General features: G+C 49.2%; 1 protein-coding gene across 1 annotated transcript in view; it reads left to right on the forward strand.

Moving 5' to 3' along the window:
• The window catches only part of LOC149354392 (nose resistant to fluoxetine protein 6-like), a 57,641-nt gene that overhangs the window by 7,427 nt on the left and 26,036 nt on the right, over positions 1-24,178 (forward strand). Inside the window, exons 2-8 of the mRNA XM_089575975.1 lie at positions 1,863-2,074; positions 4,866-4,977; positions 5,834-5,918; positions 6,571-6,659; positions 20,061-20,240; positions 20,548-20,641; positions 20,865-20,951. Of these exons, the coding sequence (XP_089432101.1) occupies positions 1,863-2,074; positions 4,866-4,977; positions 5,834-5,918; positions 6,571-6,659; positions 20,061-20,240; positions 20,548-20,641; positions 20,865-20,951 (859 nt within the window). The remainder of the gene's footprint in view (positions 1-1,862; positions 2,075-4,865; positions 4,978-5,833; positions 5,919-6,570; positions 6,660-20,060; positions 20,241-20,547; positions 20,642-20,864; positions 20,952-24,178) is intronic.

Consider the following 24,178-nt stretch of genomic DNA (forward strand, 5'->3'; position numbering starts at 1 on the left):
CACACCACGTGACACCACGTGACACCGTGACGTCACACCACGTGACACCATGACGTCATACCACGTGGCACCGTGACGTCACACCACGTGACATCGGATGAGAGAGCCGGCCTCCACCTTGCGCCGTCGCCGCGGGACCCCTAGCCGTCACACCACGTGACACCGTGATGTCACACCACGTGACATCGGATGAGAGAGCCGGCCTCCATCTCGCGCCGTCGAACTGTGTTTCAACCAGTGCGGACAGTGGTGTATCGACTCTGGTGCAAGAGTTAAACTGTGCTTCAATCAGTGTGGACGGTAGTGAGTGTAGTAGTATGTCGACTCGTTTGGAGCGTCGGAATGCCTATAGACGACAAAGGCGCGCCATGGAATCCTCCGAAGAACGAGAGCACCGGCTGGAAGAGCGTTGTTTCTAATACAACCACTTGAATGTCCTTGTGTCTCATACTATAAAGAGAAGTTTATTGACTTCCAAACGATCAGGACAAAAATATCTGCCTCTCCCGTAACCGACAGTACAGTAAGCATGAAATGTTTACGGGCCTAATGTCATCTCGGAGGACACCCGAACCGCACCGTACAGGAAGGGAGGAACGCCACCACCCGTTCGGCGCGATGCCTTGCCCTTTGAACGCAGGCTTCCGTGGCAATCCAGGCGCTCACCCAACGCGCGTCTCGGGGTTAGTCGGCGTTCCGCTGTAGCCATGCCGTTGTCTTCCCCCACGACGAAGGCTTCTAGTGGTTGTATTAAAATGACCAAGTATTCAACCAAGGAAAGCCACGTATTACCAAGCCTAGCCACTAATATGCTTCGCATTCCCCAGGCTCAGCCAAGCTGAGCCTCAGCAATTTTTTTTCGGATTTAGGACATCAGGTAATGTTGGTAGAAAAAGTAGAGTGAACTACTACGTGGTCATTCTGGCTCATAACGTAGGAATGAGTAGAAGTGGTGAATAGTGTTTAGTTAAGTTCGTTTTCTTGAAGGGCCTTTAATCACGGGTGCTGCACAAAGGTTTGTCTTAATTGCGACATTATGCCTACGGCATATGTTAAGTCCGAATAATTGGATGAACCCCAGATTCCTCGATGGAAGCTATACAGCAGCGTGGCGCGGTCCCCAGATCTAGCATTCGAATCCAGGTACCCATGGATGTAACTGTTCATCGGCATGCAAGTGATATATCCCAGGGATATGGCTATTCTTAAGCTATTTCTCTGACGGATCCAGACAAAAAAAAAGGAATGTAGAAACCATCAAGTTTTGAGAAAAAAAAGGAAGGTAGAAACCATCAAGAAAGTCAGTAAATACATAAAATGGAAGGAAGCGAAAACCCAAATTTTTCTCCATTTAAATGGGGGAAAAGTGAATGTGACAGCTGCTCTTACTCATTCTTCCCTTCCTGAGCTTCTCTAATAGACTGAGCCGCGTCAGTCTGACTGACGCGGGAAAAGCGAGATGGATCGCAAAATCGCATATGGAGCTTTCGACTCCATGTCCAGGTCCACGTGGTCAGCAAATGAACACAAAAATTTGGGGTTGTTACCTGCTTCAAGGATGGCAACGGTGACGAATTCCTTCGTCCAACCATTGATGTAAAATGAATGATGAACACCCTTTACTTAAGATCTACAGCGACCAACTCATGACGAAAAATGCCCCTTTCGTTCTTTCTAGACCTCAGCAAGGCAGCCACAGTTTTGTGCTCACTAGAGCAACGACAGCTGTGCCGATTATAATGTCCTTCCGATTGTAGTAGCACGTTTTGTGGTTGAAAGTTTTTTCTTTGTCTACTGCCCCACCCGTCTGAAGAAACTACCCAAATTTTCTCTCCCTCTTTCTCGTCATAACATTCACGCAGTATTCGACGCCACGGCCAAGTATCCGACAGGTTTACTGCATGGGACATCGGCTGAGCTTGGTGCTTACGACGAGTGCATCAAGACCGTGGTGCGGGACGAAAATGGCGCAGAGAAAGTTCGAGGCCAATATTGCAATATGCGTTTCTCAATCATCGACGAAGACTCTTTCCTTGAGGAAATCCGGCCGGCTATTGCTTTTTCCCACAGGAGGGTGAGCATTTGACGGCTTCTCGCTGTATGTTTTTTCTATTTATTATGCTTATTCCCATCCCGAGAGCTGCTAAAACTGTCCCCATCATAAAGCCGTTTCAGCGCTCTCGCCATAAAGAAGTGCTTCAGGTCTTAAATCGAAATGAGTAAAGAACTGAGCATTACCATAAATAAGCCGCGTCAACTCCTCCGATGAAAGGATCCCGGCGACATAGCCGCTGAACCTTCCCTGCGAGAACAGTAACTTCCAGTGACCTTGGTAACCTGCATAACTTGCTTTTTGACTGCGTTGGATATCATTCAAGTACTCTCAAGTATGAATCGAGTTGACTTCTGTGCTCATGACAACCTCCGCCTTTGCTTCAGTCTTCGGCACCCTTTTTTTCCGATTCAATTCGCCATTCGAGGCAAGCATCGAATAAACCAGACTGAAACTTGCTCTTCTCTCTTCACGTGATCTCTACGCGTAATCCTCAGCTTCCACAACGCACAGATTTACATAGGGGTTCGAGTTTCCTATGCCATGCGGGCGCGCACGAAAGCGCGGGCGAACTTACGGACAGTGAGTTGACAGTGAGCGCTGTCTGTCATAGAGAGTTGACAGTGAGCGCTTGTGTTTGTCTCTTCTTTCCTTGGTTCCGTCTGCTGCGCTGCTCTTATGCAAATAATGTACCAACTAGATATTCATTTCTTGGTGTTTCCTGCTGTTGAACTCACATTCCATGGCGTACTTGAAAACATTACGCGGAAAGAAACCGAAGTGCCTTAAACCCAGGCGGATAAGACATGAAATACAGAAAAATGGCAGTCGGAAAGTGAAATGCGAGAGTCTCATAACCAGGTGATCAGCGAAATAAAATAAAGAAGAGAGCTGGGAGTTGCAGGCGCCGCGAGAAAAAGTGAGTGGCCACAAGAAAAACAGTGGCGCCACTGTAAATAAGAATTAAGTGGCCCGTCTATTCATATTCTGGGCGGCGGCTATGTCGGCGTTGTTACGTCTGGCCTTCGTCGTGGGGAAGACAACGACATGGCAGCACCGAAACGCCGACAAACCCCGAGACGCGCGTTGGGTGAGCGCCTGGATTGCCACGGAAGCCGCGTCCGTCTGCCCGGTTGAGCGAGCGTTTCCCGTACACCGAGTGTGAACGCGCGTTCGAAATGCGCGCGAACGCCGCTCATGGACATTTCGGCGTCTGCGCTACGTGGTTGGCATCGTTCCCCTCTCCCAGCGCGTGACGACGGCGTGATCTCTCGGGAGCGAGTGAGTGCGTCGGTGTCTGTGATTGGTGCCAGTGAAACCCGGCCCCCATCTAGGGACCCTAGGGAAGAGAACTCTTAAAAAGCCGGCAGCGGCACGGCCGAAGAGCTTCTTGGTCATCATGGTCTCCTGTTGAGCTGTCGTGATGCAGCGTTCCTGCAGCTCACTTGTAAATATTCCTGTATAAAGTCCTCTAATTGTCTTTTCCAGCAGCCTCGTCTCAGTCGTCCCTGATTCTCTCTCCGGCACACGTCCATGCTACCTCGTCCGTAACAAACTGGTGGCAGCGGTGGGATGCTGCTACCTCGTCCCTAACAGCGTGTATGCAAGTCGCGTGCTGCGCAACGTCCGGAATAAGTTTCCACAACGTGGCTGAGCAATGCCTCCGTGGCGACAGCAGGGCAGAAAGGACATGTCCGGATCTGGCTTCGAACATGCAGATCTTAATTGGACGTCCCTCGGACATTCTTGGCTTGGTGGGTGAATGCCACACGGCCTTGTCTTGCGCATCCCCTGAAGCAATCACCCTTCTATGCGATGTAACACGCGGAGCCTGTGGGCCACTTGGAGACGTCGAACAGAGGGAAATGGAGAGTAAATGTAAAGACGAAGAGGACGCAGACAAATAAAAAAAATAGGACTCGTTTATCAGTTTAAAGAAGCCTCAGCGACAAATTAGAGGAACTTCAATTTGTGCTAGATTTGGACTGACGTACGGGAATGCATATGTGGGCCGAACGATGCGTTGTGTGAATGAACGTGCGGCTTAACACGAAAAGAAGAGGGAGGCCGGTATTTTTCCCAACATTGTGCAGAATGCCATGCGTGTCACCGAGCGGCAGACCAAGTGCCAGCGGTAAAATGCTCGCGCTACGAGAAGTGTGAACCTCGGTTTTATGAGATAGATTCTGCAATAAGGAGATAAGTAGAAGCTTTCCAAACAAGGAAGAGAGGAAGAGATGTGTTTGTGATACCATGAGCCTTTCCAAGTAGGAGGTTTTGTATCTTCGGCACATATCTTGGTATTCCTTTAATTTGCTTGCTTCTCAGCGAATAGTTAGATGAAGTGGTCACTTGTCCTGCGTCGTCCTTCCGGTGTGTTTGACTTTGTAGGCGTTATTGTTTCCCTTCTGAAGTACTCAACGACGAGTACTACACCCATCAGCATGACCGAAAAAGAGAAGCTCTATCTGTGTACCTCCTACCCTGCGACATGCTCATCGCTGCCTGCCGCTGTTTATTAGTTATATATGTCGTGCATTCATTTTTCCCCGCATCTGCACTCCAGCTTTAAAAGACCGACTTTAAATCAACAATTCAGATGTTGTTTTCCCTTGCCTTTGCTTAACTTCTTCCGACGCCTTCCGCTCTAAGCTAATATCAACACTATGACGTTGCAAGGATCTGTAGTCAATGATAGCTGGAACGGCAGCCTCCAGATTGTATATCCCGCTGCACCCAAAGTTCTGCTTCGCTGCAGAAAAATTTGCGCTTTAACTCTCCACTATACCTGTCATAATCTTTGCTTTCTCAGGCAGACAAATTTGCGAGTTATTCCGTAGACAAGAAGCTGCCCGGTCTTCGCCTCGGCCTGTGTTTCGTCAGCACATGCAGTGCGCAGGACCTGACGAACATCGCCCAGACCAGTATGTATCGCAAGTTCTCTAAAACTTAACAACACAAGACCAGCTGCCTTATTTCACATAACTGCTCCTATAAAGCCTGCTGGTCGAAATGTGGGGTGCAACAATTAACATTTTGATTTTCAGTAACGATCATTTAGTTTTTTGTCTCTCATTTTCGCTCCGCGCTGTTCACCAAACAGAACCGGCGCTACTCAGCGCCCTTTGCGCGTCCAGCTGTTCCGCCCATAAGGTCGCAGGATGAAGCCCAGGCTGCTACCGCGCTCGAATTTCGACGGAGGCAGAACATGAAAACGGCCGCTTGCTGGGCGATGCCACTGCGCGTCGAAATACCTCAGACATTTCGTTTTATAAAGTAAAATGCAAAGAGCGATTTTGTAAGTTTTTAACATTACGAATAACCCATTTTAGTAGCGATGCTATCCTACCAAGAAAAGAGTGTAAAGAAAAAGGAAGCTGTAATTATTTTAAATCTTGCGCTACTACGGTGTTTATCGCTAATAAGAGACAGGCACAGTTTACAAAGTGCTGATAACCAAATCTCCGCCAGAATCGGTTCATACGGCTATTTGATTGGCGCTACATTTTTCTTTTTTGCGGCAGGAAACATGTGAACGAGTATAAACACTCCTGGCGGCAATTGATGGCGCCTGTTTAGGTTGCGTTGCTACAGATAGTCCAGGAAAGCAACCGTCCTGTGCTTGTGCGTTACGATAGATTATTTCCACTAACACAGGCAATTATGAGTCGATAGATGCCTCACCTTCTGATTTAGCAAGCATCCTACGCTCGTCAGTAAATTTGTAACACGTACACATAGAGAAGTTTATCCACAAATAATTTTATATTCTGTTCTTAGTGGCAGGTAGCGCAGCCAAGGTTGTTGTCGACAACTGTGTGACAAGTGTGGACGACGGAATAAACAGCACTCAAGCAGGGATCATGTAAGTACACACCATAGAGGCACACGCATACAGACACGTACAGTCGTCAGTAATTTGAGATGGCAAGAAGTTTTAGCACTCATTTATTAGTTACAATTAAATGTGACAAGCTTAGTTTTTGTTTTTTAGATAGTTTTCTTCTTAACGTGCAATATCAAAAGTCATTCTGACACTTTGTGAAAAAATAATCATGAAATTCGCAGTTTTTTGGAAAACGATTTTTCCATCTCATATGATAATGGTCACTACTGTCATCATCAACCTGACTACACCCACTGCAGGGCAAAGGCCTCTCCCATGTCTCTCCAATTAACCCTGTCCTTTGTCAGTTGCCGCCACACTGTACGCACCAAAAATGTCTATTTTGGTGGGCAGTTTTTTTGGAGGCTTCCCTGCCCTTTTTCAAGGTGAAAAACTCGTACTTAACACCAATGTTCTGCAATTAGGAGCAAAAATGTGTATCAAAGAAAACTTAAAATGCGTCTTTTCCGATTACCCCCGAAAATGGGAGCTTGCTGGCGCTTTACCAATAAGAGCAAAGAGGAAAGAAAGAAAATCATACTTATATTGCACAGCTACCAGTGATGGCACACTGGCAATGCTAGATGATCGTTCTTTGAAAACAACGCACTTTTTTTGCAATTGTGTGCAGAGCTTTCTTGGCGGTCCTTGCGACGGTTATTGTTGCTGCAACAGGCTTTGATCTGCTAACGGAAAAGTGGGACAAGCACCAAAAGAATGGTAAGTAAAATTCTTATCACTGAGAAAACAGCAAGGGAGGTTATAAGCGTCATGGCCAGACGACAATAGCGTGTACTGCAGCGAATGGCCTTTAGCAGCAGCAACAAGCTTGCCGAAACAAAATGAAAACTCTGACCTGCATTATAAAAAATCCCTGGATACGCAGACAGCAGGTTGTATGCTTTTTTTTTTGCTAGCTTCTTCACAGGCAGACGCAAGAATAAGTTAAACTTTACATTTTTTGGCATGAATTCTCTATCAGTATACAGCGAATCTTACGTTCGCTAGTAGTTATTCTAGCGCCCACTGTTCCTTCAGCAATATTGTCACGGTGGTAATCAGCGGCTGAGGGTCAACAGCGGCGTAGCCGAGACGTGCGCTTCCAGGTGCACTTTCACACACACACTTCCTCTTCTTCTTGAAAGGCGCTTCCGTCTGCACGAGCGCTGGCGTCATGAGCCCCCTCCTCCGAAGGCATCGACCCGATGCCGCCACGAACACAGGAGTGGTCTCGAGAAAAGTTAGTGCGCCCTTTCGTAGTAGGGCTTCAGGCGAACGACGTGGACCACCTCGGGGCGGGGGTGGCGGCGAGATTGTTGGGGCTCGTGAGGGATGACTTCATAATTCAGGGCTCCAAGGCGTCGCACAATTCGGTAAGGACCGAAATAGCGGCGCAAGAGCTTTTCACTTAGGCCGCGTCGTCGGATTGGGGACCAAACCCAGACGAGGTCACCCGGGAGGTATTCAACAAGCCGCCTCCGTAGGTTGTAGCGTTGCGCGTCCTGGCCCTGTTGATCTTGAATGCGAAGCCGTACGAGTTGGCGGGCAGCTTCGGCGCGTTGTAAGAAAGATGCAACGTCGTCATTTGGGTGGTCTTCGTCATGGGGCAGCATGGCATCGAGTGTTGTCGTCACCTGACGGCCATTAACGAGGCTAAAGGGCGTCATGTTGGTGGTTTCTTGTACGGCTGTATTAAGGCGAACGTGACATAGGGCAGGATGTCGTCCCAGGTTTTATGTTCAACATCCACGTACATGGAAAACATGTCTGTAAGCGTCTTGTTTAGACGTTTCGTCAGTCCGTTAGTTTGGGGATGATAGGAAGTCGTCCTACGGTGGCTGGTGTGACTAAAAACTAGAATATGGTGCAAGTGCTCAGAGGAGAAGGCAGCCCCTCTGTCCGTAATTAAAACTTGTGGAGCTCCATGACGTAAGACGATTTGATGCACAAAGAACTGGGCTACTTCGAGGGCGGTGCTACTCGGAAGGGATGCTGTCTCTGCATAACGCGTGAGATAATCAGTGGCTACGATTATCCACCTTTTCCCGGAGCCTGATGTAGGGAAAGGTCCCAGCAAGTCCATGCCGACTTGTTGAAATGCTTGCGAAGGCGGCTCAACGGGCTTGAGGAATCCGGCTGGCTTCACGGGCGGGACCTTACGGCGCTGGCAATCCCGGCAAGTGCGGACGTAGTGTGCAACGTCATGACCCAGGCGCGGCCAGTAGTACTTCTCTTGAATTCTCGCTTGTGCTCTAGTAATCTCAAGGTGGCCGGAAGCTGGTTCGTCACGGCAGGCGTGAGGAATTTCATTGTGTAGGGACACGGGGACGACCAGCAAGTACGGCCTAGTGTTGGCAGCGAAGTTCTTCTTAAAGAGAACACCATTACGTATGCAGAGAGTCGACAAAGAGCGCCTGAAAGCTTTAGGAACTGTGCTGCTGGCTCCTTCAAGATAACGAATGAGGTCGCGAAGATCGGGGTCGGCGCGTTGATGCTCGGCGAAATCGTTGGTATGGACGGCACTCAGGAAGGTATGGTCTGAACTTGGAAACTGCCCACACGATGGCGAGGCACTCTTTTTCAGAGGCAGAGTAGTTGGCTTCTGTCTTGGAGAGTGCACGGCTGGCATAGGCGATGACACGTTCTTGGTCTCGGTGAACTTGAGCAAGGACAGCACCCAAACCAACTTTGATCGCATCGGTGTGTACCCGTGTGTAAGCAAGCTCATCAAAGTGCGCCAGCACGGGGGGTGACTGTAGGCGGCGTTGAAGCTCTTGAAACGCCTTCTGCTGCGGAGGTTCCCACTTGAAAGGGTACATGCGCTTTTGACAGGTCAGTAAGGGGTGAAGGAATTTTAGCGAAATTCTCCACGAAGCGGCGGTAATATGCGCATAACGCGAGGAAGCGACGAACTTCCTTTTCGTCACGCAGCGGTGGATAATTGGCAATGGCGGATGTTTTTTCAGGATACGGAAGAACCCCTTCTTGGTTCACGACATGGCCTAAAAACTTTTACTCTTCATAAGCAAAATGGCATTTTTCAGCTTTTAGAGTAAGGCCTGATGACGTTATGGCCTGCAGGACCTTCTCGAGGTGACGAAGGCGCTCCTCGAAAGACGGCGCAAAAACGATGACGTCGTCCAGGTAGACCAGAGAAGTTTGCCACTTCAAATCCGCAAGAACGGTGTCCATGAGCCTTTGGAAAGTCGCGGGTGCCGAACAAAGACCAAATGGCATCACCTGGAACTCATACAAGCCGTCTGGAGTGATGAATGCTGTCTTTTCGCGGTCTCTTTCGTCTACCTCAATTTGCCAATATCCAGACTTCAAATCCATGGAAGAAAATTATCTGGTGTTGCACAAGCGATCCAAGGCGTCGTGAATCCTGGGCAGCGGATGCACATCCTTTTTAGTGATGTTGTTTAACCGACGGTAGTCAACGCAGAATCGTAAGGTGCCGTCCTTCTTCTTCACAAGCACTACAGATGCCGCCCACGGGCTCCTAGAAGGGCGAATAACGTCGTTTGCGAGCATTTCTTTCACCTGTGTGGTAATAGCCTCACGTTCTTTAGTAGACACTCGATAAGGTGACTGTCGGAGTGGCGGAACATTTTCTTCTGTAATAATGCGATGTTTCGCAAGATGCGTCCGCCCGATGCGTGGCGAGGACGCGAAGGCACCACGGTAGCGATTGAGCAGTTCCCACACTTTGTCTCGTTGGTCGAGCGGGAGGGTTGGGTTAATGTCGTACTTAACACCAGCAAGTCCGTCGGGCTCAGTTGTTGAAGCAGTTGTTAAACTGTGCACACACCTATTGTCCCTAAGAGCGTCAATATACGCCACAGTCGTCCCCTTGTTAAGGTGTTGGTGTTCGTAGCTGAAGTTGGTGAGAAGAACGTTGACCTTGCTATCTTCAAGGAAGACAACCGCCCTGGCGACGGAAATTGCTATGTCCAGTAGCAACAGCAGCTTGCTTTCGACGACAGCCTCAATTTGCCGTATGTGCTTTGTGCCGACGGTTACCATCACACTGGAACGTGGAGGCACGGTCACGTGTTCGTCCAGAATGTGCAGCGCCGCTGGCAGAACACTCCACAGATATGGCCTTCGCGGTCGAGAACTTGACGGGCTGCGATTGCAGATCAATAACTGCACCGTTTTCGGTCAGAAAGTCCATACCGAGTATGACGTCCCCGGAGCACTCGGCTAACACTACGAACGTTGCCAAGAATGTTTGGCCTTGCACGGTTACCCTCGACGTGCACATTCCCGTAGGTGTAATTAAATGTCCCCCTTGCAGTACGCATCTGTGGGCCGTCCCAAGCGGTTGTGACCTTGTTTAGTGCCGCGGCGAATTGTCCACTAAGTACTCAATAATCGGCACCAGTATCCACCAGCGCGGTTATATCGGCGCCGTCAACCGAAACCTCCAAGTCGGCAGTTGGTGGTGTTTTCCTTTGGGGATGTCGAGGCATTCGGTCTCGGCTGCGGTGCGTCGAAGGAGTTCGGCATGCAGGAAAGGCGTCGTGGGCATGGAGGGGTGCGTCAGGACATCGGCGAGTTTTGAGGTACGTGGGCTCAAGAATCGTCGGTACGGCTATGGAATTCGGCGTTGGTTGAGAAATGTCTTGTGGCGATGGAGGATCTTGCATAATTCGTCGTTGAGCAGCCGCACCTCCAGAGGCTGCTGTATCTAGTTTCCCCTACGGGGACTCTGAGACTGGCCTCGTCCTGGGGAACTGTAGCGACGCGGTGATGGAGATCGAGAGAAACGGGGCTGTACGGAGTCCGCTTGCGAGATGTAGTCCGCGATCTCCTGCTGTCGTTCTCCATACATCGGACAAGGACAACCGACGGGGAATCATCGAAGGCCCATCTCTTTGTATGGGCAGCGGCGATAAACATGTCCAGCCTCACCGCAATGGTAGCACAGCGGCTGATCGTCTGGCGCTCTCCAGACATCCGTTCTGCGGCGTCCTAGCCGCTGTGGAGAATTCGGCTGGGAAGGTGGAGTTCGTGTAGCGGCGGAGGCAGGTGTGTCGTAACGTCGGTTCGGCTGGGATGGAATAAAACGGCGTGTGATGGCGGCGTAGCTGAGATTCGGGGGCTGAGGCTGCACAGGGCCGGGAACAGGTAGTGCTGTACAAGTACCTAGCGCTTGCTGCACCTCCTCACGGACAACGTCAGCAAGTGTGCTAGGCTGAGGCTTTTCCTTGTCCGGAAAGAGCTTCGCCAGTTCCTCCCTCACGATACATCGAATCATCTCACGTAAGGAGTCTGCAGAATTCACCGTGGCACCCTCCACAGTGGCGGTGAGCACCGATGCAGTCGTACGGTCGTACTGCCGGGCCCTCATGTCAAGGGACTTTTCGATGCTGCTCGCCTCCTTCACGAAGTCAGCTACAGTGACTGAAGGACTTCGAACCAGGCCGGCGAACAGCTGCTCCTTGACACCTTTCATAAGGAAGCTCACCTTCCTCTCCTCCGACATGCTTGGGTCCGCACGCCGGAAGAGCCTCTTCATTTCCTCCACATACACAGTCACATTCTCGCTGGGGAGTTGATGTCTGGCCTTTAAAAGCAGGTCAGCCTTCTCTTGGCGCAACGTGTTGTCTTTGAAGGCTTGGAGGAACTCCGTTTTCAACGTATCCCAGGTTCCAAGGCCAGATTCATTGTTCAGAAACCAGGTCCTCGCGTAGTCTTCAAGGGCGAAATAAACATGCCGCATCTTGCAGTCAGCGCCCCAACCATTGTAGATGGCCACCCGGTCATACTGGTCCAGCCAGTCTTCGGCGTCCTCGTGTGGTTGACCGTGGAAATGGGGTGGCTCTCGCTGGTGGTGTAGCAGGACCGGCGACGCTGTAGCTGAAGGATTCATTGTTGTAGCACCTGCCCTCCATGAACACGGGAGGTAAGCCCTGTAATCGGTGACTGCCCTGGTGGACTGGCGTGTCTACCTTCGGTATTAGTACGGGGCTTGAATTGCGGCTTGAAGGGGGCGTACAGTGCATTAACGACGTACCCAGCACCTGCACCAGATGTCACGGTGGTAATCAGCGGCTGAGGGTCAACAGCAGCGTAGCCCAGACGTGCGCTGGTTGGTTGGTTGGTTGGCCTCAAGTAGAATGGCACATACCCACTACGGGGGAGTGGCCAAGACACAGGCGGTGAACTGTTGGAATGACTAGGAGTTTTAGCTTCCAGGTGCACTTTTACACACACACACTTCCTCTTCTTCTTGAAAGGCGCTTCCGTCTGCACGAGCGCTGGCGTCAATATTAGGGCGAAAAAATCAAAAGCAGTTTTATTTGCGCCTGAAAATAAACGCTTGGCCTCTAGTCGTGAGCTAAAATTAGGGCCTTATGAAACAGATATCGGGAAAGAACAAAAATACTAGGTGTCGTATTCTACAGTCAGATGACATGAGACAGTCATGTTGAGAAAATGGCTAAAAGAGTCTAACCTGCAGTAGGTGCCTTATTTTGAATGCGTGATCTCTTTCCGATATCCATTAGACTACGAGTTTACCACGCACTCTTCCGTTCACACCTTAACTATTGCACACTAGTACGGGGAGCTACTACAAAAAAAAACGTCGGCACACTTCTGTGCCTAGAAAAAAAAAGCCGTGCGTTGCATAAAGAATGTGTCATATTTCCATCCTTCAGCCTCGCTATTTCGACAGCATCATGTCATCAATATCGAGTTTATTTATAGTTACCCCCTCCTCTACCACTTTTATTTTGCTAATGAAATGTACAAGAATTCCTAATGACACTCTCAGGTGTAAAGTTACGCTGCAATATTTCTAAAACACGTGCCCCTGAAAAATGGTTCATTCCACACCACCGAACTAATTACCTTCTGCAGTCATTAAGTTTCAGTGTTACTAAATAAAATCAGCCTCTCTAGTTTTAATAACGCTGGAATAACACGTAAAATTTTCCATTCAATGTTTCTGGAGTGATCCGTGTTTAGTGTTTCTGTCGTAAAATGGTAACGCGTACAATAAACACATATACATGGTTGTTTCTCTCTTATGTGCAATTATACTTTTTTTGCAGTATCATGTTCATGTTAACCCTAGCCTTGGTATAACATCTCGATATCTTTTTTTATTCAATTACTTCACCTCTTATTTTGTAAATTCATGATAAAATGTGACCTTTTCTTTAAGTATAGCAATTGATATCTTGTACAGAATTTTTTTTGTTGTACTGCTGTCACTGTTGCCTGCCGCCGGTTTCCAGGCCTCGTCAAGCTGTTGCTACAGCTTTTTGCCTGGGAGACCGTCAACATCGTGAAATGTTGAAAAAAAAAGGTGAATTGAATTGAAAGCACACATACGTACTCTCCCCAACATAGACCGCGAATTTTGTCACGATCTTTTTTGAGGTATTGCCTAGCAATAGGGACGTCATGTTAACTTGAAATGAAATTAAATAAATATCCAAGAGTGGGAGTCGAACCCGCAGCGGTGCGAACAGATCACCTTCGCAGCCCTCTGCGCGACATCACTAGGCTATCGCAGCGCTATTTTTGCTTTACTGCTTGGAAATCAGTCCCGCTGAGCACCCAAAGGCTTTAAGTGGCCACATACAATTCCGCAATGCAGACGCATATTCTGAAGTCTTCATACACCGCACTCCACTCGCCCATCGAAATTGTTGGTGGCATACACATGCGTCAAGAACCAGCAGCCATTCAGGCGGCCGGTACTTCCCAGCATAAACCCCGGGCACCAAGGCGCACTGTTCATTGAACAGATAATTAGATGAACGAGGTGGTTTTGTGCGTCGATCCTTCATGCGGCTCTTCCCCAGGCTAAGAAGTCTCATCAGCATTAAAAAAATCGCATGGAATCGCGGATTCTTTCAGGACAAGCAAGAACCTCATAGTGTAAGGCAATATCTCAATATCCTTTTTTATTATCCGCTGAAGTAAGTCCAAGAAAAAAACGTCATTCCTGCACCACGCAAAGCAATAATCGATCCTCTCTGGTTAGCCGCACAGCCGACAGCTCATCGAGAACGGGCGCGAAGCCAAGCTTTTACAGGTAGAGTCGAAATGTGGAGTAAAAAAAAAAGGTTTTTGCAGCTGATTGAATATACATTAGCTGAACTCGATTTTATAAACTAGAATGCATAAAACCAAGGTAAGGCTGCCGATACACGGGTAGAGGGAATAGAGATTCTATTATTACTTTTGTCGTCTGCCTGCTTGACAGGTCGTGCAAATATTGCAACGAAAACCGAACCGTCAGAAAATCAAGGTATCAGCAACCTCCTTCAGGAAACTCCACAAAGTTCCCTCACGGCCATAACCAGTCAAAGCAAGCAGATAAGGCAGACAACTCAGTCATCTACTAAGCGCCGCTAGCAGAAAGGCATTGCTTGCAGCTCTGAAGAATAAAAACCGTGAAACCAGCTGATGAGCAAACAAGTGAAGAAGCCAAACTCCTCCAGACTCAAGGGAAAGAAATAAATTGTCTCTACGCATAGGCTTCCAATGAGAGCACCTAACAAAGGTCGCGAATAGTCAGTGCAGCGCTTGTACCTTAGGCTATAGAACTGGCAATCGAAGCGTCCGCACGAATCGCATTTCTGAAGCGTCATCACCTTTGTCAGCTTGGACGTACACTAAATACCTGCATTAGCTATAAAAGATTAATCCAGGGGCATATGTTGATGACATAAACAATAATAAAGCACAGATTCAACAGTTTACCACAGAAAAATGTCGGGGGCCTTAATTAGATCTCCGACGCTTAGGTACTTTGCAAAACAACCATCTCTACGGGAACTTAGTGGTAAAAGCCAGGCAGTTCTTGCAAATGAGGTATTAGAGATTCAGTAAGATGGACATACTTCGAATGTCGTTGCTAGGCTGTCGCCGCTGCCGAGCACGACTCGCCGCCCTCAGCGCAAATTTACCGTTAGACAAACTAATTGGGACCAGCTACGAAAATTTCGCCAGGAACATGTACAGTCAACACAGGTACCCTTCGACCTAGACACCTGGACTACCCAGTTACAGGAGGACATTCGCCAACATACCCAAACGCTAGACACTACCCCAGACACCCCCGTAATTGACAGTAAGCTCGCGCACTTCCTTCAAGCTCAAGAACGCATAACACACAGATGGAAAACTCAAAAACACAATAGGAAACTAAAACTCAAACTGGCACAGCTTCAGACCCAAATAGAACACCACAGTACCACTCTTTGCAAAGCTAACTGGAATCAGATTTGTGACAATCTCCGCGGCAATCTCTCCACAACCCGTGCCTGGCACCTCTTACGCCAGATGCTAGACCCCACGAAATCTAAAACCCAGACACGCCTTAGCATTCGCCGCCTTACTCATAACCACAGGCAGGACACGAACGCCTTCCTCGCGCAGGTGAAATCAACATATACCACCCCAGGTGACCCTTGCAAGCACCCCGAGTACACGGGTCCACCTCAACCCCAGCTTGACGCCCCTATTACAGAGGCGGAATTTCGGGCAGCCCTTTTGAAATTACGCAATACTGCACCCGGGGAAGATCAAATTACCAATGCTGTCATCCGAAACCTTGACGATGCCTCCATATCTCATCTAGTCACCCACTTTAACGAGTGCTGGAAGTCAGGTACACTCCCTGCCACCTGGAAGCATGGAAAAATCATATTTATTCCTAAACCCCACAAACCCATCAACATAGAGAATATCCGACCAATTTCTCTGACATCTTGTCTCGGCAAGGCATTCGAACACATAATTTTTGCCCGACTAACCACGTACATGGAAGACAACCACCTTTTTCTGCACAGCATGGTGGGCTTTCGTGCGCATCTATCAGCACAGGATGCCCTACTACAAATTACAGATGACGTGCTTGATGACACGATCCCCCACCTCACTAAAGCTATTCTGGCGGTTGACCTCACAAAGGCATTTGACAGGATTCGACACGATGCCATTTTTCGAGAACTACAGGCACTACAGGTAGGCTCAAATACCTACAACTACGTTCGCGCCTTTCTCTCGGGCCGCACTGCCTCCCTGCACATAGCTGAGCTGAGCACACCACCTTATACACTCGGCGAGCTTGGAACACCCCAAGGCGCGGTCCTCTCCCCCCTTCTATTTAATATTGCTCTCATCCCCCTAGCTCATAAACTCGCTCTCATCCCACACCTAAGGCATACCTTGTACGCTGATGATATTACGGCATGGACCACTCACGGATCTGATGGAGAAATTGAGGAAACTCTTCAATTAGCAGCTGACACCATCTCCGCTCATGCGTCATCTATTGGGCTCGAATGCTCCCCCTCTAAATCCGCGCTTCTCCTCATAAGACCGAAATCTGCAGCTAATTCGCCCATTCAAATCACTTTACAAGGAACCCCTATCCCCGTCACCCCCACCCTCCGTATCCTTGGCCTTTACTTGCAGGATTCCGGACGCAATGATCATACCCTTAAAACACTCAAGACCTCCACGCAATCCGTGTTGCAACTTCTACGCCGCGTATCCTCCCTGCACAAAGGTTTAGACGAAGCGGATAGCATGAAAGTAGTGCATACTTTTACACTTAGCCGCATTTTATACGCAACCCCATATCTTAAGCTGAACCGCAAAGAAACAGAGCGAGTGAACGCCATGATTCGTCTAGCAACCAAGGCAGCCTTAAACCTACCCCGCAGCACTGGCACAGCCAAGCTCCTTGAATTAGGCATGCATAACACCATTCAGGAACTAGTAGACGCGCACCTTCAGACACAGTATCTAAGACTTGCCGCGAGCGCAACTGGCAGGCATATCCTCGCTTCCCTTCGCATCAACATTCCCGCTAATCAGACATCCCTTATAGCCATTCCTCGACACATTCATACCCCCCTCGTTGTGAAACCCCTTCCCCGGAACATTCATCCCCAGTACCACATCCCTCGCCGCATGGCTCGCGCTACGGCCCTACACAAGTATTACGGACAAGCCCAGGACGCCATTTGGGTAGACGCCGCGTGCACAACTCATGAAGCTGTAGCAGTTGGTTACAATCCAGCCCTAGCACAGCCCCTCACACACCGCCTTCCCTCGGGCTGTACGTCTGAGGAGGCAGAGGAAACCGCCATCGCCCTAGCCCTTGTACATTCCAATGCAAACTACATCTTTAGCGACTCCAAAACGGCTCTGTTCAACTTCGCGAGAGGCAGGATTCACGCCCCTGCTTGGAAGTTGTTGAACACCCCCTCCAAAAACTTACCACGCAGGGTAGAGCTCCAGTGGGTGCCGGCTCACTCTGGGAATCCAGGAAACGAGGCTGCCGATAAATTGGCCCGAGGTTTGATTTGCCGGGCTCAGGACGGCCTCGGTCCAGGTTTCTCGAGAGAGCGGGCGCACACCTTTGCAGAGCTCACGCAAATGCCCCGCTTGGACCGTCGGACTTACCCTCCTCCACACCCCTCCCTTACCCATTCCCAACAGATCCTCTGGAGACGCCTCCAGACCCGCTCTCTCTCATCCCCTCAGCTGCTATCTCTCTACTGTGGCACCTCCCCTGCATGCACCCTGTGCGGCGACCCTCACGCCACACTCTCCCACATCCTTTTCGGCTGCCCTGCTGATCCTCCCCCGCAGGGACAGCCCGCGTTATCAAGTTGGGAGGACTGGAAGGTCGTGCTCTCGTCTCCGGACCCGCCATCGCAGCTTGCTGCGGTGCTTCGGGGTGCCGACGTCATGGACAAACACCGCATGAACGTTACGACGTAGAGTGGGACCGTGCGGTGGTCCAGGGACCCAAGGGGGGTCTAAACACACTTGCCATGATAAAGTTTTTCTCTCTCTCTCTCTCTCGCGTTAAACTACAACACACTCTCGCGCTGTGCATTGCACGTCGTCGCCTTCAGCAGCTTGCAACAGATCAGATCAGCTTAGCCTCGATCAGAGCTTAAACTGAGTCTTATATCGTCACCAAACCCGCAGGCGACCCTTGAAAGCAAAATTTTGAGCCAAACAGGATAAACACATGCTTTCGCACGCGTGCTCGCTTTAACTGCGTTAAAAACCTACCATTTTTTTTAGTCATCTCGCCAATATGACGAAACTGTGTGGCAGTGACAACATCTAGTCCGGAAGAAGCCCCGACATACCGGCCGCATTTTCGGGGTTCACTGAACAGAAAAAATGTTCTCTTTCGGTTACACTGATGAGGCTTATTTACTTCATTTATGGCTGGATCCCACAAGTTTGAGCAAGGCGCTGTGGTGGCTCTATGGTTATGGTGATCGGCTGCTGACCCGAAAGACGCGACTTCGATCTCGGGCGTGGGGAAAACATTTCGATTGAGGCAAAACGCTAGAAGCCTCTGCGCTGTGCGATATCAATGGGCGTTAAAGAGCACCAGGTGGTCGATCTTATCATGGGCCCTACACTACGGCGGGCGACCTTTATATATAGCCTGAGTCGCTTTGAGGTTTTAAACCGCACAAAACCAAACGAGTTTTACCGACGGCACGAAGTTTCACACTTTTGAAACTGTCTTGATATATACTGCGTTGAGACTCTGTCAGCCAAGTTTAGCGGGGTGGTATTGGGTCTCCTTGGCCTGGTCAAGTTCATAGCTTTTAGCTCAGGAGGTCTTTCCAATTTCTGGAAAAATAAAATATGCATGCATGTAATATATGTATGTATATGTCCGCCGCAGTGGATCAGTGGTTATGGTGCTGCTGACCTGAAAGACGCGGGTTCGATCCCGGCCGCGGCGGTGAAATTTCCATGAAGGCGAAATTATAAAGGCCCGTGTACCGTGCGGTGTTAGTGCACGTTAAAGAACCCCAGGTGTTTGAAATTTCCGGAGCCCTTCACTACAGCTTCCCTCATAGTGTGAGTCGCTTTCTGACGTTAAATCCCCATAAACTAAACTAAATATATATGTATATTTCACTTTTTCACTGAAGTGTTTACTGCTCCAGCAAAGACGCGTCTTCGACTGTCCGAAATCTTTTACATAATCTAGGAGTGATCAGCCTTTATGCCTTATATCTACGAGGGGGTACCCAAAAGAAACCGGAATTATTTTTGTTCGAACTTATTTGTTCACATTTTAAGCACATACCTTCAATTTCCTTCAAAGTATTCCCCACTTCCAATGATACGCTTGTCGAATCTTTCATTCCATTTTTCAAAACATTGTTTAAATTCATCTTTTGTGATGCTTGACAGTGCCTCCGTCGTCTCTTTCTTCACCTCAGCAACATCAGCGAAACGCTTTCCATCAGCCTATTTTTTCATTCTAGGAAACAAAGAAAGTAGCACGGGGCAAGGTCGGGAGATTATGAGGGTTGAGAAATAGGGTCATGCCATTTTTGGTCCAAAATTGTCGGTGAGACAGCGCTGTGTGACCAGGGGCATTGCCATGATGGAAAAACCAGTCACCCGACCACCACAAATCTGGCCGCTTCCACCGCACACTGTTGCCCAATCTTTTCAAAACATCCAAGTAGAAAGCCTGGCGAACTGTCTGACCCTGCGGAACAAATTCTCAATGGACGACTCCTCTCACGTCTAAAAAACAAATCAGCATTGTTTTGAGGTTTGGTTTCACCTGACGAGCTTTCTTGAGGCGAGGTGAATTTGAAGTTTTCCATTGGCATGATGGTTGCTTTGATTCAGGATTCGATTCAGGAACACTTGATTTGTCCCCATAGCATCGTCCTTGTACGTCTTTCTTAATATTTCAAGAGTTTCCATTCAACTTTTTCCGAGCAAGAGTCCGAATTTCACCGGCGCACGCTGTTCACGAAAATCAGCCATTGCAAAAACGACATTCACACAAAACAGTCGTCACTCTAAAACACTGCCTAAACTAGTCTGACCTCCTTCAACGACGGCACTCGGCTTACTGACTCTGGAATGTTCGTTCTATGTGCTCCTAGTGGCAAAACGCGGTACCACAGAAGCTGTGCTGACCAAAAAATTTAGTCCGGTTTCTTTTGGGTACCCCCTCGTACTCTGCCTCATTGTTCTGATTACACAGCGTGGTCCTGCACATTTGTATAAGTGCAACCATGGGTAAAGTGTGTGTCGCTTCCGAATTCATTCTTTTCGCTGATCTGTTTTTTTTTCTAGCCATTCCATACAAGTGCATCATGGCGTTTTCGGCCTTGACAAACACAAGACTGGTCATGAACATCAACAAGGACAAGAACTCGGGCAATAACTCTTTCCGTTTCATGCATGGCATCCGCTTCCTAAGCATTTTCTGGATTTGCCTCGGACACTCCTACGGAACTATTAGCGAAAACTACTGTGAGTAAATGGCAACCATTTATTTTCCTTGTTGTTTCGCCTTTGCTTATGAGCTTTTTTGTGTTTCCAAGCTCAATGTCAGATGTGCTCTAAAAATATTGCCACCAAAATAAAAAACGCGTCGCCGACGCTGATTTCAAGAGCTGGAAATCGATACAGAAAGACTACGCATGGTAAATGCGCTTAGCTTACGGGTACATCACTTTAATGGAGTGTTATTGCGTACTGAGGCCTGTTTTCATGGAACGTCACTGCGTTTTGTTTGAGTACAATCATTTTTACAGAGCTTTTCATGTTCTTTCTGTAGCGGGCATGTTGAATGCCGTGCACTACTTTGAGCGCTGGGAGACGTTGATTATTACAGCAGGGTTCTTGGCTGTCGACACTTTTTTCTTCTTAAGGTAAGCTTCACTGATTTGTTATGCCCAGGTGCACAAAGGTTTGAATATTGTCTTTGTGATTTCTATATATTTAGAGATTTTTATATTTGCCGATTCGGTGTTTGCTGTTACCAAACTGTATTTTTCCTCCTGCGGTCAGCACTAGCGCATTTACTTTGCTTTCAACTTTTCAGTTATTTTCAAAAATGTTACTGCACAAATCATAGCGGTCTGTTCCTTGCAGCGGATTTTTACTCTACTACACACTCAGCAGACAGCACCGGAACCGTTCTGTGGTCACGGTGGTTGCACTCATAAGAAGATACGTAAGGTAAGTTCTTGCACAAATCAATCCATGAATGCTAGGGTGCGCTCGAAATTTTTGGAACTTGGACTGCCTTTCAACATTTTCCGCAGCATATTTCGGCAGCTGTTGTTATCGCTCTGATTGCTTGAGACTCACGTCGTTTATTTTTGGAGGGATGTGACTACGAGCGAAATATGTACGCTAATTTTACTGGTGATGTCTACGAATTTTCAAGTTAGGTTTCAAATGAATCAGAGAAGGGACCAGGAAGCGGGCGTCCACATTCATGCGAAATTAATAAAAAAAATCACAGGGTGGTTACGAATGTGTAACACGAATGTTTGAGCGTTAGGTGTGGTTTGACCGCGAAGAGTTCTTCACAGATTTGTTCTGTTTCACAGCGACAGCTCTTAAGGCCCGTTCTTGGGTTTCGCGTGTTAGTAGTGACAGCAGAAGTAGGCGTTGTTGACATGGGTGAGTGCGTAGCTATAGGAACCACTCGGATTGTAATTACAGTAGAACGAGGATCGTACGAGGAGAGTATGGGAAGGCGTAGCCGATGGGTGGTGAGACCGGTAACCGTCCAGAAAGTGTTTACCGTTGAAGGACGAGGGTGTGGCGAGAGTAAAGAAATCTCCAACCGGAGGAGGGTTGCGACAGCTTAAAAAGGTGCAACCAGTCTGTTGTTGCCACTGGTGCTACCTGGAGAGTATAGTTCCCTGGAATGAAGGGGGAGGGTTACTGTTGAAGGACTACGTTATGGCAAGCCACCTGCCAACCAAGGCAGGTGGTAGGTGGCAAGCGATAGGTGGAACTGCGGACGGCGATGACGACGGCGGGAAATTGAAGAACGAGCTAATAACAGCTAATGCTGTAATCAAATGTGCCGTATACAGCTGGCAATTCAGGAAATATTCTGGGAAGAGCGCGTTCCCTACAGGTCCATAGTTGTTGCGAGGCCAGTAAAGTTCACTCCAGCGTGATGAGTCCGGCATACCTGGCTACATAATAATGCCTGCCACCTTGCCGCCTGGGACGTGGACACTCTTCCCGAATTGAAAGACACATGTGAGCGACTCAAGAGTTGCAACGACAGCTTGCGCTTGTTTAATCAAGAGCTTAATTGATGCATTTCTTACGGACGAGGACGCGGCAGAAGACTATGTCACTGGTGGAGTACGAATATAATACCGCAATGGCCTTCTCGCTACTGCACTGCCACATCGAGGAGCCTCAGGCGCACACTCCTGATGTCGGAGGGTTTAGCGTTGCTACAGACTCTTCCATGGAGTTCTGTCCAGCAACTATGCCCAGAGAGGCGGGGACCACTGGACATCATAGCCGCGTTGAATGGTGCGGTAAACAAGACTGGACCGACTCCCATGACCACACCGCACGCAGCAGGAAAGACGAGGCACACTCGAGCCCAAGCTCCCAGCCTTTGAAGCTTGTTTTGTTCTGCGACGAATCCAAGCAGGGCTAGTATTGCTTCTCCCGATCATTTAAACACTGGACAGAACGCTGCACGTTTGACATCGGCCTGCACGAGAACAAAACCGTCTAACAAAATTCGACTAATGTATTAGTTGCACAACTAAGGGTCAACAATCGAAAGACTGCCGCCGTAACGTGCGTTGTCAGCAGTGCGAAGGCAGGCATACGGCCGACAGCGTGCAACCTGACTTACTGCTTCAAGAAAAGCTGCACCAAGGAGAAGCACAAGGGGAACGTTGTCTCGACCAACGAGGTGCCAGAAAGTTGCCGGGGTCTTGTCCAAACCCCGACAGATCGAAGAAGCCTTCTTAGGCTGCCGTAGTGAGTGCTACCGACTTCAGGCAACAGTGCCCTCCTTTGAGAAGGAGGTGGATTCTTCAAGGGCCATGTAAATGCTCGCATGAAGTAAGGGGATAGCGGGGCATAGGGGATAGCGGGGCTGTAGTGCGCAGACGGAGGACAATGACCGGAAGGAGGGGAGCTATTGTCCCTCGCCTGTGTACTACAGTCCCGATATTGCACTATAGCCCTAACCATAGCCTCCTATAGTTTTCATGCCTGAACATTGGCTGAAAAGCAGTCGTTCAAGCAAAATCAAGGCTACCAGCGCTCCTTGCGGGCGAAGTGTGAGGACACAAAGAGGGGATTTTACTGTGGCCTAACGAGAGCGTCGTGCTGGTTCGCGCGCACTTCAGTCTCTGCAGCGCGGGTTGTCTTAAAGCCCTTCAATAATTATGGAGGGACTTTAGGTTGTCTGAGATGCGAGCGCTTCGTCACGGCCAGCGGCAAAAGTAGGCGCGCTGCGATGAACCAGGAGATGAACGAGGTTTCAGGCATTCCCTGATGCGAGGGCCGCCTGGTTGCCAGCTCCTCATTCATCGCCGCACGTATACGTTTGCTGATCATCGAGGAGCGGCCCTCGCAGCCTTGACAAATGTAGCGACACTCTCCTCCACTCCCGCGCTTTCCGCCGCTGGCCCAACACGGAACACACGCTGGCAAGCGACCATTCCATAATAGCTACGTCATTTGACACGAAATTGCACTAACTACACCCCATGCGCACTCGCACTACCGAACGGGATAGGCTCAGACACTTCCGGGTGCAGACTGCCCCCGGTCAGATCAACAACCTAAAGGAGTGGATCGCTGTACTCAAAGACGACGTCAAGACCACCACGGTCGAGACGCCTATTGTGGAGCCGGATCAAACGACAGACTCTAAACTCCTCCACATGTGGGAAACGCACGCCAGCCTGCTAAATCGCTGGAAGAAACAGACACAACAGAAACTTACGCAATCGTATAGCGCAACTCGAGCGGCAAATCGGAACCTACACACTACAACTGCGAGAATAACAACGGGGGAAAATTTGTGATAATATTGTTACGCCGCGTAGCGGCTTACTGAGGACTTGGAGGAAGAAGGGGGAGGCGCGCGCAGGCTAATCTGGGCTCCGAGCTGTTTGCGATCTGTGTTCCGTCCAGCCTTCACCTGTATAAAACCCATTTCATCCGCTACATTTGGTGGAGGCGCTGGGTAAACGCGTCCTGGATTCACCAGTACCCCGTCGCAGCCGCCGTGTAGCAGGTTTGCCACCCTTATCGCCTCACCAGTTCGTTTCAATGGCTACCACGCAAGCGACGCAGACGCAGGGACTGTGAGCTGAAGAGGAGATGACCTCGACCCATCAGCGAGATCCGCGCACATTCCTCGGCGAGACCGAAGAGGACGTTGAAGAATGGCTCCGTCATTA

Source organism: Amblyomma mixtum, chromosome 3, assembly GCF_055824585.1.
Source record: "Amblyomma mixtum isolate Tamu chromosome 3, ASM5582458v1, whole genome shotgun sequence".
In the NCBI taxonomy this organism is placed as follows: domain Eukaryota; kingdom Metazoa; phylum Arthropoda; class Arachnida; order Ixodida; family Ixodidae; genus Amblyomma; species Amblyomma mixtum.